We start from the raw sequence: 17,908 nt of genomic DNA on the forward strand, positions 1-17,908 counted from the left end.
CTTTCTGCTTTGTGTGTGTGTACATGCATCCCTGCCTGCTGCCCTCATTAGGATTGCTGGTTATAACATTAAAGGAGTCTCATATGGCGCTTGGCTTCCATAAAGACATGATTCTGCAGGCGGCAGCTGCTGATGCCAGCTGAAAATAGATCTACAGAATGCTCAGCATTTCCCCCCCCAAGCTTTTCTATTTATTAGCAGCTCTGGGAGGACTGACTGAATGTCTGGGGGAGCTGTATTTTCAGCAGGATGACTTCTATTTTAAAGATGATGTTCTTGATGTAGTATCGCTGCCCCAAGCATTCGTGGATACCTGCGAGAGCGATAGTGTGATTGAGAGCGATGAGAAGGGCGATTTATTTTTGTTCCTGACACTATGCGGTTCACTTCATTTTATTACATGACATAAAGCTTGTAAGACATTGATAGGAAGCTCGCACACTTTATAGACACAGTTGCTATTTTTAAAATATGATTTGAGGATAAGCATTTTTGGTCATTTGTGGTCAAAACATGCTTTTTGACTGTGTAGCCTTTTCTGAATATAAAGAAGTTATCATGGGATTCCTTCCTTAAACTTTTTGAAACGCAGGTTTCAGTTGCAAAGAGGTTACAAAAATCTGTAGTTGCTTTTATTTATGATTTATACTTTACTGTTCAAAAGTTTGGGGTCAGTACGATTTTTGTATTATTTATATTGAAAAGTTACAGAGGAATAAATTACATTTTAATATATAAAAAATAGAAAACATTTATTTTAAATTGTGATCATATTTCACAATACTACTTTTTTACTGTATTTTTCATCAAATAAATCCATAAGAGACTTCTTTCAAAAACTTACTGACCTTACACTTTTGTGTGATTGTCTATAAATATCAATCGATATTAATTCATTTGTGTATGCTCATTTTCTTATTTTTTTACATTACACTTGTCATCATCCAACTAGGGTTGTAACGGTATGAGATTTTCACGGTATGATAATAGTCTCAGAAAATATCACGGTTTCACGGTTTACGGTATTAAACAATGATTATTATTATCAGCTGCAATGAACCTTAAATTAATGAAAACTGATAGGGTTTTTTGGTTGAACATATGGTTTATTAAAACAAACTTTTTTAATCTACCTTTTGAAAAAATAAGAAAGAAAAAATAAAGCTGCAGATCTCCCATTTGAACAAACATGTTTGATCAATTGAATTAATAAAATTCTTAATTTATTAATTATTATTTAAGATAATTTTTATTTTGACAGGTTGTACTAAACTCCTATGAGTTTCAGTCAGAGTGTATTTGACAATGATTATTTTCAACAAAATTATGAAATGCTCATTTAGTTCTCTCAGAGCAGCTCTGGATATGTTCATGTGTTCACGACACGTCCTTATATAGTGAGTGAGACGGCAGACGCTTTAAACACCATGAGCGTCCCACATACTTGAGTATATTCTAGGTGAAACGGTGCTGCTCATTCACACAGACACGCTGAACAAGCAGAATATAGATTTACAGTTTTTTGCGCTGTTTAATAGACACACTCATATAGCGATTTTATTTATTGCACAGCTATATTTTAGATTTATTCATCCATCTATCAAATCGCGCATTTTACGTGACATCTGCGTTATATTGTAAATTCCCTCAGCAACACGTAAATAATATGGACTTAAGTTATAAATGGAACTTTATCTGCAGGGAGGGAAGGTGTTCGCGAATATGGGAGAACATATTTGACATATTTCCTCATTTTGCAGCCACTCTTCGTCCATATTTCTGGACACAACTGGATATCAATCTTCAAGGAAAACCCACGTTCGTTTTTCGGATACCCAAAGTATTCCCACACTGCAGATTTTAACTTTTTTTTTCGAAGAATTCGCAGCCTCAGTCTCAGACATTTTCTCCAGTGCACATGTATAGGTGGAGTAGTCAAGTGGAAATAAGTTGCATATGCGCATTTGAGATCTGCTTTAATTTTTTTTCCAAAACCGTGGATAAGCAAATGTTCACGATATGATAATCGTACAAGTCAATATCGCGATAAACCGCCATACCGGTATACCGTTACAACCCTACATCCAACACTCACTTAATTGTTCAAAATTATAATAACAGTTAAATATAATCTTTAGCAAATCTCAAAATAAACTTCTATTTTTCATACTGTACATTAGAATGTTATGATTACGAAGTTCATCTTTGCATTTAAAATCATTTTATATTTTTGTGTTCTTTTTTAATGTATTTATTTAGACAATGTAGTATTCAAAATATGTTTGCCATTAATTAGAAATATCATTGCATCACTATTACTTTAAGGTCTTAAAGGAACAGTAGTAAAACACCATTTTGTAATTCTAGGGATCATAAAGAGGGTGGAGAATGTATGGAAATGATGGCAGGAAACCTTGAGTAACAATATAAGTGGTCTTTGGAGAACAAATAAAATGTTACAAAAGTGGCTCTTTTGATTAAAATACTACTGATGACCATGAAATATTGTATTGTTTTCTTTCTATAGATCACGGAGAAAGGCTTTGCCCCGCTGTTGCAGTTTGCTTACACAGCCAAGCTGCTACTCAACAGGGACAACATCCAGGATGTCATGTGCTGTGCAGAATTCCTGGGGATGCACAACCTCGAAGACTCCTGCTTCCACTTCCTACAGGCCCAGATGAAAGGTGAGGTTGATGGCATACACACCAGCCAGAGTCCCCCATCAGAGGACGGAAACGTGCGACCGAATGACTCCAAACCTCCACTGTTCGGATCAAGGCTGCACCCTGAAACTGAGCAATTGAAAGTCACCGACAACCTCCATCTTCCAACATTCGACCTCCCTCGTTATCCCAAATATAGAAAGTACCATCAGGTTCATGCTAACCACAACTCAACCACCTCCTCACACAGCAATACCTCAAGCTTTCTTGGCTCCTTGCAGGATACCGTCACCAGCAGCGATGCCCGGGGCCTGGATCTTTCAAAGGTGAAGGCAGAGCCAGCCAGTGGAGAAGTCTGTGTACCACGAGAATTGTCTGAGTTGGAGCAGGATGGGCTGGGCAGGGGTAAAGGTTGTGAGAACGAGATGGACATGGAAATGGAGTTTGAAGGAAGGCAACTTAGTTCAACACCCACTGAATTGCCTGTGAGCAAAAGTTCACCAGTGTGCCTGCGCTCCCTTGTTAAAAAGGAAGTCACTTCTTCTAATCATTATCTTACCACTGATCTGCTACCCGCCAGCAAAACCTCTCCGTTTCGAGAACAAGAAGTTGCTCCGGGTAACTTCCAAAAGAATTATCAGGCTTTTGTTGGGGGACTTGATGTGATGTCTTTAAAGAAGGCTGAGAAATTAACTGATGGGGTGTCGTTTTCCTTTGAGAGGATCTGTTCGCAGGAAGCTGAACAGGAGAGCGACAGAAAAAGCGTCATCTTTTCCTCTCGGACCTCCCACCATCTGGTGGCACCTGCGCACTCTTATCCTGGTGAGAGCTGTTTGGGACAGGAAACCCCGGAAGACCTATGGCCAGGTTCCAGCCAGTCATTCCCCTGCTCCCAAACACTGTCTCCTACTTCTGTCTCCCAAGAGCCCCCGTTGCCCTACCGCAGGCACCTAAAGAGCAGCTGTCCTGTACCCATTAAAATGTGTCCCCGCTCATCTCGTGCCGAAATTCACATCAGAACCTCCAGCTCTTGCTCTTCCTACTCCTACGCTGAGGATGGCAGTGGAGGATCTCCTTCCAGCCTGCCCCAGTTTGAGCTCTCTACCTCTCCTTGTTCCACCATGGCTCGATGCCTGGCGCTCGAACACCGGGAGCATAGCACGTCGGGGACACCAAAGATCAAGTGCGAGAAGTCATATGACACTAATTCCAGTGATGAATCTGGATCTTTTTCTGATGGAGATAGCGAATTGTTTGCCACCAAAGAGCACAGTCAAGAGGTTGGTATACACTTTGGAAAAATGAGTTTCACTTCATCAATTTTTTTTTATATACAACATATTTTTTATTGGAAAACTTAGAGGCTTACAAGAAAATATCCAAAGAAAATACATTTTATATTTTACCTACTCTCCCCACCCACCCTCAACATCCAGTTAAAGAAGTTATTATATAAAGGCTAAGACATACATATCCACATATTTTCAAATACAAAAGCACAACATATATACCCATGTCAGTCAGTGGAGTGAGAGGTATCTAATATTGCGTGTGTTGATTTATTTTATTTTTTTCAGAAAATGTCAAATAAGATCCCACATTGTATGGTAGTCTTTTAGTTTACCCTTTATAGGGTAGGTTATTCTTTCCAATGCAATACATTGTGACGGATCTTCCATCCATTGAATGGATGGACATTCAATGTTCTTCCTGTAAAATGCTACTGAACGTCCTACAATAACTAGACAAATGCCAATAATTTTAGTGCGATAACTTGATAATGATAAACTTACAGGAATTGAGGAAATTAGTGGTGTCACTTTTGCCAGAATACCTTCGTTGATTCTGTAAACTTTTTCTTCGTCGCCAAAGCAGAGACCAGCAGACGATGGGATATTTTTTAAACAGATGTTACTCTTTATTGAAGTCTAACTCAATGGCTCAGCACAGTAGAGTTTGTACCTTTCAAGGGGGAGGGATTACAAAGAGGTGGAGACAATCTGAACAAAGCATGTAAATGAAGTACAGGAGTCAGCCCATTTCCCCAGTCCTGATCTCATCAGCATAACACTGTCATTCAAATGCATTGATGCTAATCCAATCAGCCTAACTATTCAACGACTGGGCCAGGGGCTCCAAGAGCCATTAAAGACAAAGGGTGAGAGTCTCAGTAATCTGATTCCTTTAACTTACAATAGAGAGAACAGAACTGGCAGGAATCTCATGCTTAACAGCTGATATCACCATCATCATAACCTTAAATGTCAAATTCAATGCACTCTACCTTAGTTGTTCATGTTATGTTATGTAAGGACATAAGATCAGCAGATCTTAAACAGATTCTTAAAGGGGTGGTAAAACGCATTTTTTCAAAAGCTTGATTGTGTTTGTGGGGTGCACTGTAACATGTATTCATGCTTCGTTTTTTAAAAATAGCATTATTTTTCATATATTTTACCTTTATTCTACACTGCTCTGCCCCTCCTTGTAAAAACGGTCTGATGGTTTCCGGGTTCTATGAAGCCAGTCCCTCAAAACTACGCAATGGGCTCAAATTGGTTAGCTGGCCCATTGTGTTGCGATTCGCTAACCGTCTAGTGCATGTTTTCCGGAAACGCTACGCCCCGTACCTTTACCGGTACTTTGTGCTTTGGTGTATTATAAACAATGGCGTCAATAAAACCAATTGGACCCGGGGAAACGTTAGTGAAGATGATCGAGCAGAACCTGTTCAAGAACGGCTGTTAAACGACGTTTCAGAAAGGTTTGTTTTTTGTTGTTCTCTCATTACTTTTTAGATACACTGTTATTTAATTGTACTAATTATTATAGAATTACAAAAAATAAGCTTCATAAACAAGAATTTCATATAATCATTCTAACAAATTATACTACAGTTTTTTGAGTAAAGACTGCGGATCTATAGTGATCGTTTCTGACTGTATGCCACCGTTACTTTTGTATTTTTAGAACGATTGTAGACAAATATCTGTCGACAGAACTATTAACCCAAAACGAACACTAAACATCGGTTGCCAAATCAAACACAGAACCATGTTTAGCATGCCTGTAGATAAACAAGCATGTAGATAAAAATAAAAGCTCTAATCAAAGAATAATTTACACTAATTCCTAGTTCGCTGTTGAGATTAAAAAAAAGTTTGTAATGTTAGGTGTTTGTCGGATAACGTTAAGTAAAAATGAGCATTTAACAAACCAGCAGTGCCAAACAGCGTTGTCATTTGTTTACTTCCTTGCTACAATGTACAATTAACAATACGAACTATTACAGGAAAACACATCGACGAAAAATAAATCATACTAACAGGTTGTGGCCCGTAAACAAAAGCTTCTGTTTTTGGAAGTTGGAACTGCTCCATCTTTGAGGACAAGCCATTGTGCGAATCCTATAATCCATAAGCGAACTAAGCGGCTGCTTGGGGCCCCTTGGCCACCAAGAAAAAAATTTTTTTAGATGACTTCAACAAGTGACATAAATTAATGATTTAATATGAATGAATGAATGAATGAATAATTAAAGACAAGAAAATTCTGATTTCATGATCAGAATTTTACGGTATGTTTTGTGCAGCAATTGACCCATTCCTATCTACGGCAAGCCCCGGGGGGAAAAATACATTGCATACACACATATACAACGAGCGCCAGTACATCATTACCGGTATTATAGTAACAGACTTTGTTGGATTCTGTCATGTACAATCCAACAAAGTCTGTTACAATAAAAATAATAATAATAAAAGATTTTGAGGCAAATTACACTGTATTGAGACAGTTGAGAAATAATAATATTTTTTACAGTTTTCAACAATAATTGTCATTGTTGAAACCTTGCTCTTATTATGTTTCTGATTTCTCAGTTTTGTCATTATTTTAGCAAATCATTTATTTGATATGTTTTGAGACAGTTTGTTTTAAGAAGTTTCAGAGAGTTAGCAAAAGAGTAAAGTAAAAGTTAAAAGTTTTTTAAGTAGGCTATCTATTTTTTATTAAGTATTTATTTTGTATTAATACATAACCTCACTGTATTAATTTATAATGTATCATTATTGCATGATATTTGTGTCAATAATCGTTAAGCACAGGTGACTCCGTGTAGTGGGAGGGGGCCCCCAAATCAAATTCTGCTTAGGGCCCCCAAAAGGCTCGGGCCGGCTCTGGCGACAACTCATCTCCAAAACAACAATATAAAATGGCCTCGCCCCGCTTAAGTATTCTCGGAGGAGGGGTTTTTGTAAATAATGGGATTTGCTGACGTCAGCAACCCCGGATGAATGTCGTGTAGTCCAAAACCGGCTGTTTGCTGTAGTCCTTAGAAATTTTGCTTTGAACTTTGCTTTGAACTTTGAGCGCTGTAACTTTGCAGATGTTGTTTATGCTCAAACAGCAACATTACACACTAGCTAAAGTTAGAAAAGTTAAATCGTGTTTTACCACCCCTTTAAATTTGTAATCCCACAATTCCAAATAATTAACAATAAGTAGAAATTAAAACTTGCGGTGTAGTAGCACAATTAATCAAAATAAAACCAAAAATATTTAATATTTGTAATATTGCAATCACAATTTTTATCAGAAATAACGCAATTAGATTTTTTTTCATTCCCCAAAATTATGCAACCTTGTTGCAGTGGTTAGCGCACTTGCTGTCGACATTTGAGCTTTTGATAGGCACAAATGCAAATCTAATACTTAATCCCATTAAAAGCAAAATCTTCATGAATAAATACAAAAAATGTAATCATTACAAAACATTCCCACATGATTCCCCAGCTTCTGAGATTGAGAATAAAGCTGCAGGAACTTGGCAAACAGTGGAGGGTTGTCATGGCAATAAGCTCTGAGCCATTCTTGTTCCTTAGGTCCCAATGACAAAATTGTTCCTCCTCCTGACAACACTGACGCATTGCCAGTTCAAGAATCTGTGTATGATAATTTGCTGTCTCATTCAAATCTTGTTTGATTTTTGATGAGCCATTGAGGAGTTGTTGTCAGTTTATACGTGACTACAGAGATAATGCATTATGGGATTCTCAGATTTATCCCAGATATTTACATAGCAGCATTATGAAACTGATAGACTGAAACTGATCAGATTCTACAATCTTATTGGATGACCTTTCTAAGCCACTGTAAAATGGCTGATATATGCACAGCTGTGACCAAACATTAGTTCTATATTAATGTGCCAAGTTTCTGCATTGCCAAAAATCTATAAAACTTGATACATTTACTTAAAGCCAAACTGAATAAGATATACAAGTACTGCAAGTTACGTAATCAGATGACTGATTTCAAGGAATGAATAAAGCATTTAAATTTCACCGATTTGATTAGAAGGTTCAGTGCATCAAACAGACTATATAAATTGACAATGTCTTTCATTCATATCAGATGCACATTGTGTAGGTATTAGGTAACTATAAAATTGACTATTTCTTCTCCCACTTTTTTTAAATTTTGATGGCTGCAACAGACTCCAAAAAAAGTTGGGACAGAGGCACGTTTACCGCCATGTCACATTATCTTTCATATTTTTATTATCTTATACAAGACAGATGCTCAACAGTCCGTGGTCATTGTTGTCTGATTCTCCTTTTCATGATGGGCCATACATTTTCAATAGGAGACAGATCTGGACTGCAGGCAGGCAGTTAAGCACATCCCTTCTACAATGTAGAGTGTCTACAAAACCACTCTGTTGTAGCACGTGCAGAATAAGGCCTGGCATCGTCTTGCTTCCCAGGAAAGATGTCATCTTGATCCCAGTATACAGTTGGTCTCCACATCAGTGTTACCTTCACACGTATGCTAGTCTCACATGCCGTTTGCACTGATGCATCCCCATATAATGACAGATGTTTGCTTTTGCATCTGTCGCTGCTGAAAGTCTGGTTGGTCCCTTTCATCTTTGGGACTGAGAACTTGATGTCCATTTTTTTTTCTTGAAAAACAAGCTGAAACATGGACTCACCTAACCACGGCACACTTAGTCCACTGTCTTTTAGACCATCTGAGATGAGCTCAGGCCCAGAGAATTCGGCAGCATCTCTGCATTGAACAGATGTAGGCTATAGCTTTCTCCTTGCGTAACAGAGATTTGAGTTGCATTTCTTGATGCAGCGGCAGATAAGTGACAACAGTTTTCCAAAGTTCTCCCAAGCACACATGGTTTTATTTGACATAGCAGCATGATGGTTTCTCATGTAGTGTGCATGACTCTGAGGTCACACACATTCAACAGATGCTTCCTGCCTTTCCTTGTACGGACTAAGTTTTCTGTGGATTCCCTGAATCTTTTCACAATATTATGTATGGTAGACGATGAAAGACCTAAATACTTTGCAATCTTGCATTGAGAAATGTGATTTTTTTTATTGTTTGGCAATTCTCCCTTGATATTTGGCACAAAGTGGTGAGCCATGATCCATCTTTGCAAGTCTTTGGTGGATGCTTATTTTATACCAAAACACGTTACCCTCACCTATTTAGCCGTTTTTCTGCTAATTGTGGACTTTTTCAAAATGGTTTAACTTAGATATTCTATAGTCTTTTCACCCTATTTTTTTAATAACCAACTTTTTTGGATTGTGTTGTAAAAAATACAACTAAATTGTCCAGTGAAAACTTTGGTATTTTTTTGTTTGTACTTTTGTCAATTAAATAAAGGTTAAAGAGAATTAAAATATATATATATATATATATATATATATATATATATATATATATATATATATATATATATATAATTACTGCACTGGCAGATAGATTTTTTTCATGTTTGTAACTTTTTTGTAGAGAGAATGGAAAGGCTTAGCACCAAACACTAGTCCCAAAAGAAGAATGAACAAACTTCTTGTGGTGTGTAGATCCAAAAAAAACTCAAAAATCTGAAAAAAGATCCACACACGAAAATTTGCCAAAAAGCTCACAAGATTTTAGTGTCCAGAGCCCACAAATAAAGTGCAAGGTGCGCAAAACGTTTTCGGGTTCAACCCTTCATAAATGCCATGATTCTCCAAACATACATATGCGGTCATTTACAAGCTTATTACCGTAATCAATATAATATTGAATCTGACTTTATCCAATATAAAAACAATTACATGAATAGCCTACATAATCATACATATACTGTACATTATAACAACTCGATCATCTACTGTATTCAAAACTTTGAAAATTCCAAAGACATGACCATAAATATTCTTGTTCTCATTATTCACGAAAAAAAGTACCATAATAATATGAATACACGAGTCACATAATTGGATATTGAAATATGTAACGGTTACATGATTTTTATTATATATCTTACTGTGTAAATCGACAGATGCAAAATTGCAACATTTATAGAAAACAATTGAGAGATAATTCCTCATTCATACCCAAAGTATATTTGGGTTAAAGTCAGATTCTGGTATATTATATTGATTATGGTAATAAGCTTGTAAATGACCGCAGGTGTATGCTTGGAAACACATGAGTCATGACACTGATGAAGGTTTGAACCCGAAAACGTTTTGTGCACTTTATATGTGGCCTCTGGACAATAAAATCTTGTGAGCTTTTCGGACAATTTTCTGACTCTTAACTTTTTTGTAAAATGAAAAAAAAAATCTGCAAGTAGGACAAAATAAACATATATATATAATCTATATAAATATATCTATATATATATCTATATATATATATATATTAATATATATTCTCTGAAAACAGGTCTTAGTTCTCTTAGTAACAAGTTTTGGGTTTTATTAGATTTTTTTTTTTAACTGGGAACTTATTATAATTTCCAATAATAATAAATGTTAACTATTGTAAGAATACAATAGTAAATGTCCAAAACATTGATGATACCATGCTACTATTTGATGGTTTATTTTTATTAGTCACAAATAAAAGGAAAATGAGGTTAAAACAAAATGCAAAATTTCAGCCCAATATAGTATAGAAATCTCTGCTGAAACAAATAGCCATCTTTATTCTGCCCTTCACTCAAAGCTCCCAGCTGCAGGTCCCCAGACAGAAGTGGGGCAACGGCCCCCAGGCTCCCATCTGATGATGGGCCGCTTCACCTCACTGGCTAACAGATGAGCCCTACTTCACAGTATGAGTGTCTTCTCCCAGAAATGACCTGACTTCAGAGAGAAGGAGAGGAGAAAACATGCCTGTGCTGCTGGAAGCCTAATCTGTCATTCTAGCCTTATTACAGAGCTCTCTGTAGTAGAGTGGTTAAATATAGACCTCCATTTTACACAGACTGAGCAGTGGCACAAGGTCACAGCAGAGAGAGGGAGTATTCGTCATGGTGAACACTCGGCAGAGTTTTAAGTCAGGTGTCATATCTGTCATTGCACTGAAACAAGATTACAGGTTGCTCTATTTACAGAATTTTAATTGAACCGTAATGTGTCATATTTATTTATTCCTGTGATGGTTAAGCTGCATTTTCAGCATCATTACTCCAGTCTTGAGTGTCACATGTTCCTCCAGAAATCATTCTAATATTCTGACATTCCTTCTTATTATCAGTGCTGAAAATAGTCACGCTACTTAATATTTTTTGTGGAAACCGTGATACTTTTTTTCATGATCCTTTGATGAATAGAATGTTCAAAGGAATGGCATTTATTTGAAAGAGAAAACTTTTGTAACAATCTGACTCTCAATTGATCAATTTAATGTGTTCTTGCTGAATAAAAGTGATCTTAATTCAAAAAATCTTACTGACCCAAAAACTTTTGAGTGGTAGTGTAGCTAAAATCCTTTATTATGTGTAAAAGACCAAATATTTTGATATCTGATATTGAATAATTTTATTGTCATATAGCATTTATGTGAAAACCTTTCAAGAATTTTACTAGTAACCAATATATATTCTGATATTATTCATACTCTGATAATTTCTTCCTAAACTTTAGTTTTTTATTTAAGTTGAATAAGTTTGCTCATTTTAGCCGACGAGGCGTTTACTATCAGTGCTCTGAATACAAATAAAAAAACTCTTTATACAAGTTAGATGGCAGTGTCATCTAGTGGTGAAGCACCATATATTCTGTAAAGGATGTGTGAAATTTTCCAAATGAACTTATTATAATTGTTTTATAATTTGTTTATATTTGCTTTTTCCTGTATATTAAGTAGCATATGTTGCAATAAATGCAGCTAACAATGCTCTCTACACTTGCAGGTGAAACTGCCTTTCTCAGTCGACCAGATCACAGAGCTTCCACGTAACGACTTTCAGCTGATGATAAAGATGCATAAACTGACCACGGATCAGCTAGACTTCATCCACGACATGAGACGCCGAGGTAAAAACCGCGTCGCGGCTCAGCGCTGCAGGAAAAGAAAGCTGGACTGCATCCAGAACCTGGAGCGTGAGATTCACAAACTGGTAGGCAACACCAGAAACAACCCTACTGAGTTTGCTTGCGCACACCACCAGAATCTAGATTTTTCTGTCCACCTTTATTACTGTGTGTGCTTCTCCTCCATTAGGTCTGCGAGAGACAGAAGCTCCTAACCGAACGTAGCCATTTGAAGACCTGCATGGGGGAGCTGTGGGAAAACTTCTCCTTTCTGTCTCAGGAGGTCTGCAGGGAGGAACAACGGAGTCCGGATCAGTCTCTATCTCTGTATAATCTACAACAAGACCCAGTTTTATCCGGTTCAACCGGTACAGACCTTAGAATCTCTCCCATTCCCACCAGTATAGACATCACCCTCACCTCACATGGCAACGTGGTGTCGTCCCCTGACTGTCACTCCATAGCTGAACCTTCACACACACACCTTAGAGTGGACCGAGAGGCTAGGCCGCCCCAGGACACTGTCACCTCTGTGAGGTCAGAGCCCTCCCAGACGGGCAGCTCAAGTGTGACATTTGATTTTTGCCAAGAAATGACCGTGAAGTGTACGACAGAAGAGCTCCCTGAGAGAAACTGAGTCTGATAAACTGCATTTTTATCTTTTAACATGAGTATTGGGTCAATACGTGTAAATGTTACCTTTTTTTTTTTTTTTTTTGCTAATGTTTTAGATTTTTATTTCATTTTATTTAAGGGAACTGTTCTGTTTACATGGTGCACCTTATGTGTCTTTGCTTGTGTGTTCTCATACATACTGTATATGATGCTCAAATAATTTCTTTTTTGAATATTACGTTCCTTTCATTCATATATACATAGTTCTCAGATTTATCTCAGGAATTTCAAACTTAGTTTTGGTGGCAAGGCAACTTCAAATCAAGCAGAATATGCAAATATAATATTGAGTGTTTGAAAGTTTTTTGTACCTATTGTGAATTCAAGCATTCCTAATGTGCATAAAGAAAAAATTTAATTGAATAACAGAGCAACTAAACAGCTTCTCACCTGAATTTGCAAGAAGCCAAGAAATTTGTTTTTCAGCACTGAGAAATTAACATCTGATCTCTTTCTTTCTCTACAAAATGTCAGAAAAGATCATAAATCAATCCAGTCAGGATTGACGATTAGCTGCCTATATATGATTGTCCCCTCAAATATTTTGTGATGAAGCACCATTTGATACGGTCCAGATTTTTCTACAGATTTTTTCGAAGCTCAGTTTTCTAGACTGTTAACATGTTTGATCAGGGATGTCTGTTGTATATAAAACTCTCCAAGCAAACATTAGTAAATTAATCATTCTGACATTTTGGTAGCTCACATTTAGATCACTCTGATCTGTTTTGATTCCTTCCTTCACGCACATTATCATATCAAAAGCAAATCAATATTATTTTTCTCTCTAATGTTTGGGTTAAATATTTGTAGTGTTGGGTTGACCCTTATCATTTTTTTAATGTTAAAAAAATGTGTACACTTAACCACACTCCACTCACGGGTTTCAATTATTTTCCTGGTCCTAATGTTTTCACCGTTAAAAGATTCACGTACAGTCCCTCCTTCAGTTCAGTGTAATTATAACACTTTTACATGTTTGATTTAATAACATGAGGTGAAAGTTCAAGCCTTAAGGTGACAACAGTTGGAAAAATCTCATCGCTGTATTGCATAGTTGTTGCCTTAAGTGACTCGCATCTATATCGTCACAATATTATAGTTCAAAGGTGAGATGGGGTATATGTTTTAATTAAGTCTATTTACTTCAAATTATTGTGAACTGCATGATTTTAATGAGAGATAAGACATGATTAAAGCTGATTTTTTAATATTGTGTTTGTACCAAAACTTTGAGGATTCTGATCGAACATGTCACCTGTTAGCTTAAGTCTGTATTGGGCAAAAATCAAATAGATTTGTCATGTGGGTTCATTTGTGCACCATAAACAACGACACTCAAATAATTGACTGTCAAGAATTCAAATATGACTTCATAATGTTTACAAATTACCAGATTAAATTCTTAAGAATTCTGTGCATATTCAGATAAAAAAAAAAAAAAAATATATATATATATATATATATATATATATTCTCATGAAATTTGAATTTGGATAAAGCATTTTATGCATTGTTATATGATGCATCACAGTTGAATAGTTGTAATAAGGGCAAATATGAATATTCATTATTAGTTTACATGCAGTAGGGAGAATTTGTACATTCACAGATCTACCTGTAAAATCGATATACCTCTCGTCTCGCAGAACTGGTTTACAACCTTTTTAAAAGACGTTTTACAATAACTTCTTTTATGTATATTTAGTATGTATTGTACATATTCTGTTTATAGTTAAATTTTTTGTGGGATTCTTTGAAAATGTTTTTTTTTTTTTTTTTTTGCTTTCTCTTGTTAATCAAATCTTGAAAAGTTGTGACCTCAATGTTCATAATCTGTTATTGTTACATTCTTGAATGTGTCCACATTGAATTTGTCTACTAGGATATTAAATAAATTGCCAAGCATGTTTTATGCAGATTGAATGCCTTTTGCATCATTTGCTCTGAGGAGTATACAATTTGCATGATCTGTATTCACCCTGAATTCCAACACACTTTGAGAAATAAGAAAACTTTTATTTTCTTCATAGTTTTATGTAAGAATCCATCAGCTTGCATCACATTTTATGGATGTAAGCTAAATGATTTAAAAATGTTCCTTTTTTACCAGTTGTCTGAAGGTCTGAAGCTTTTATTAACATGCACAGATGTCTTTTGGCTTCATAATTAGACATGTAAAATAATTACACCATGCTTTACTGGTAAATTAAGGTGCTTACAATAAAAAATAATAATAAATGAACGGCACAAAACAGCACTGTTTATACCACAATAAAGCTGCGTTAAACCAGTGCTTTCCAAGCAGAGAAGATCAGAGTTAAACCATTAGTCGCTGATATCTCCATTCATTTCTGCTCATGAACGGCCTGTAACTTTCCTGTTGTCCTTCTCACTTTCACTTTTTCATGATGGAAGAGATATCCAAGAATACACTCTGTAAAAAAAGGACATTTTTCATATCAGTAAACAAATTAGGCACACATTTGAAAAATAATAATGTACAGTATATTATCATTATTATTGATATTCATTGTTGTTTTTAAATTAATATTTATTAATACAAATAAAATAACATTTCTTGAATGTAGCTGGCAGTTGATGATTTTTTTTTTAATTTACACAATTTCTTAATAGTTTTAACAAATTTGTTTGTTAATAACCACAAAATCAATTAATTTTACTGTTACAAAATAAATACGTTTATGGCATACATATATGCGCAAAAAGTAATTCTGGATAAGAAAGCTTTAATATGCCTCTATATGATCAGCAGAGTCGTTGTTTGTCATTTGTGTCTACTTGCCATAGACATCCGTCGTCCACCCCCTGGTGGTGGGTTCATGGGCAGATCGTTGAGGGAGCCCAGCTCGGACTCCGAACTTCTAGTGGAGGGGCAGGACGGACTGCCGGACATGCTGTCCGAGGGCATACGGGCCATGAAACTGGCTTTTCTGTTTGGTGGACAAAAGTCACTCTCAGAGGACTCTAAAACATCACCCCCCAGGTCCGACACGCGGCTGGGCCTGTGCAGAGCATTTCGAAGGCAGGCTGGTATTTCGGTATGACCCAAGTTAAAAGGCCTAACGTCCCTCTCTGAGCCGTTACAGCTCTCTAGATGCTGGTCTCGCTTTTCCCGGTCCTCTAGCATCTCCATGGACGCCTGGGAGTGTAGTTCATGGATCATTCCCTGGCTGGGCTGGCGCATTTGACGGGGCTGTTGGGTTATGCAGGACACTGGGAGGGTGGCCGCGGCAAAACTGTTGTGCTGCAGAATGTCGCTGGTCGAGCCGGCGCAAGCGCTGTTTAAGAACATCGGTGGGTCCATTTGCCCCTGTGGGATAAAAGTTTTCAACTGCGGGTTTTTGTGAGGCGACAATTCCGTCATCACACACAATTGCTGAATAGTCGAATGCTTGGGTTTGTAAAGACTGTCGTCCTCGACAAACTGGAGATCGCTTAGAGTCTGTTTAATTTTTTTCACCCCCAGGTGGGATATTTCCAAAAGGTTCAGGAACAACGAAACCCCTGCAATGACAATCATGAAAACCATGAAGATGGTCTTCTCTGTCGGCCTGGAGACGTAACAGTCTACGCTGTTTGGGCAAGGCACCCTCTCGCACTTGTACAAAGGATCAAGTCCTATGCCATATAAGATATACTGCCCCACAATGAACACCACTTCCACCACTGATCTGGTAAGGATATGAATAATATATGTGCGTAGCAAGGAGCCCCTCAGAGGAGCCTTCTTCATTTTCTTCTGCTCTTCTAGCTTCCTCAGTTCCTTCTCCAACTTCTTGTGCTCCTCCAAGAGGGGTGCCGTCTCTTCCAGCTCGGCTCTTAGCTGGATTTTCCTCCTGTGCCGTTCTTTTTCCAAAGCCCTCAGACGGTACAGAGCATGTCCCATGTACACCAGCGAAGGCGAGGAAACAAAAATGATCTGCAGTACCCAAAAGCGAATAAGCGATATCGGGAAAGCCTGGTCGTAGCAGACGTTCTTGCATCCCGGCTGATCCGTGTTGCAGATGAATTCGCTTTGCTCGTCCACCCAAACGTCCTCGGCCGCCACACCGAGAACCAACATCCGAAATATGAACAGGATGGTCAGCCAGATTTTACCCACGATGGTGGAGTGAATATGAACCTCCTCTAAAATGCTCCCCAACAAGTTCCAGTCCCCCATCTTCACCGCAACATGTTCGTGCTTAGTTTAAGACAAAAAAAAAGAGGTTAGCCTACTGTTCAAGTTGGTCTATTCTTTATTTTTCTGCATGCACGAGGCTTTTTGCCTAACCTCGACATACAAAGAAGGGATGTTTGACATAAATCACAAGTCTAAAAGACATGCACATGCAACAGCAAACTGCTCATATTTAATTTAGCACAAAGTGATAGTTCATAGACACAAACAAAATGACATAACTAAGCGAATCAAAGCTTTATCTGCTAAACCAAACTAAAATGCACTTACATTTCAGTGGGATTTGCTGTCTAGTTTCCTTGGTATATTAACAATCATGTTTTCCCCAACGAGGAAAATCATTCCTTCATTTTACAGCCATGGAGTTTGCACATTAAAACACAGCCAGTCTCTCCGCATAATGTCGGCTACAGTGAATGTTCCCCACAGTTGTTGCATGCAGCGAGTTCACAGGATTTAGAAATTGATCAGAAACTGACAGGACAATGCCCCATGGCTGATCTTATCAAGCAATTGTTGAAAACAGCACCCCCACACACATAAAAAGTTGCCTGCGATGCCAACCAACCGAATGTCCCTCATGCAGTCAGTCAATACAATGTTCTGCCACACAAAATATCATGATATTGTTCTCTAGTGAGCCGTATTGCAATCCCACTCATTTTAGCTCAACTACAGGGTTGACTCAAACAACAAAATGGGTCTCAAACTTTAGTAAGCATGCATAATTCATCCTATTTAACCATTAATCTTATATGTAATAATAGTCAAGCCCAGTTTTAATAGCAAACTGTGTTTATTGTGCATGTCTGTCGTATGGAATTTTCAAAAGGTGATCTTTTTATCTGACCCAGCACCTATAGCACAAAACGATACATGTGGAATGTATCAACTCTATTTCACAATTTTTCTTTGTTTTCCCCTTTGAGTTAGGCCGAAGCTTTCCGTGTTGTTTACGTTTGCGAGCACTCAATGTCAAATGAAAGACCTTGCGCTCGATTGCACCAAGCCCCCACCACCCCACCCCC

General features: G+C 37.4%; 2 protein-coding genes across 2 annotated transcripts in view; one reads left to right on the forward strand and one right to left on the reverse strand.

Annotated features, from left to right (window-relative positions):
• Positions 1-14,597, forward strand: part of bach2a (BACH transcriptional regulator 2a) — a 33,888-nt gene extending 19,291 nt beyond the window's left edge. Inside the window, exons 3-5 of the mRNA XM_077239142.1 lie at positions 2,528-3,946; positions 11,881-12,087; positions 12,192-14,597. Coding sequence (XP_077095257.1) covers positions 2,528-3,946; positions 11,881-12,087; positions 12,192-12,638 — 2,073 coding nt within the window. The 3' untranslated portion in view covers positions 12,639-14,597. The remainder of the gene's footprint in view (positions 1-2,527; positions 3,947-11,880; positions 12,088-12,191) is intronic.
• Positions 14,598-14,812: 215 nt separating this feature from the next.
• On the reverse strand, positions 14,813-17,374 carry gja10a (gap junction protein alpha 10 a). Its single transcript, XM_077239146.1, has 3 exons — positions 17,151-17,374; positions 15,483-16,883; positions 14,813-15,113 (listed from the first exon to the last, which is right to left on the reverse strand). Exons 2-3 carry the CDS (start codon positions 16,860-16,862, stop codon positions 15,075-15,077), a joined length of 1,419 nt encoding a protein of 472 aa, XP_077095261.1. The 5' UTR covers positions 16,863-16,883; positions 17,151-17,374; the 3' UTR covers positions 14,813-15,074.
• Positions 17,375-17,908: the final 534 nt, after the last annotated feature.

This window comes from Siphateles boraxobius, unplaced genomic scaffold (assembly GCF_051911475.1).
Source record: "Siphateles boraxobius isolate OS27281-9 unplaced genomic scaffold, OSU_SipBor_1 22, whole genome shotgun sequence".
NCBI lineage: Eukaryota > Metazoa > Chordata > Actinopteri > Cypriniformes > Leuciscidae > Siphateles > Siphateles boraxobius.

Coding starts and splice junctions, on each gene's coding strand:
- gja10a (XM_077239146.1), bottom strand. CDS start 16,862: ATGGGGGACTGGAACTTGTTGGGGAGCATTTTAGAGGAGGTTCATATT. Junction 15,114..15,482: donor GTGGACGACGGATGTCTATG/GCAAGTAGACAC, acceptor CTTTTTTTACAG/AGTGTATTCTTGGATATCTC.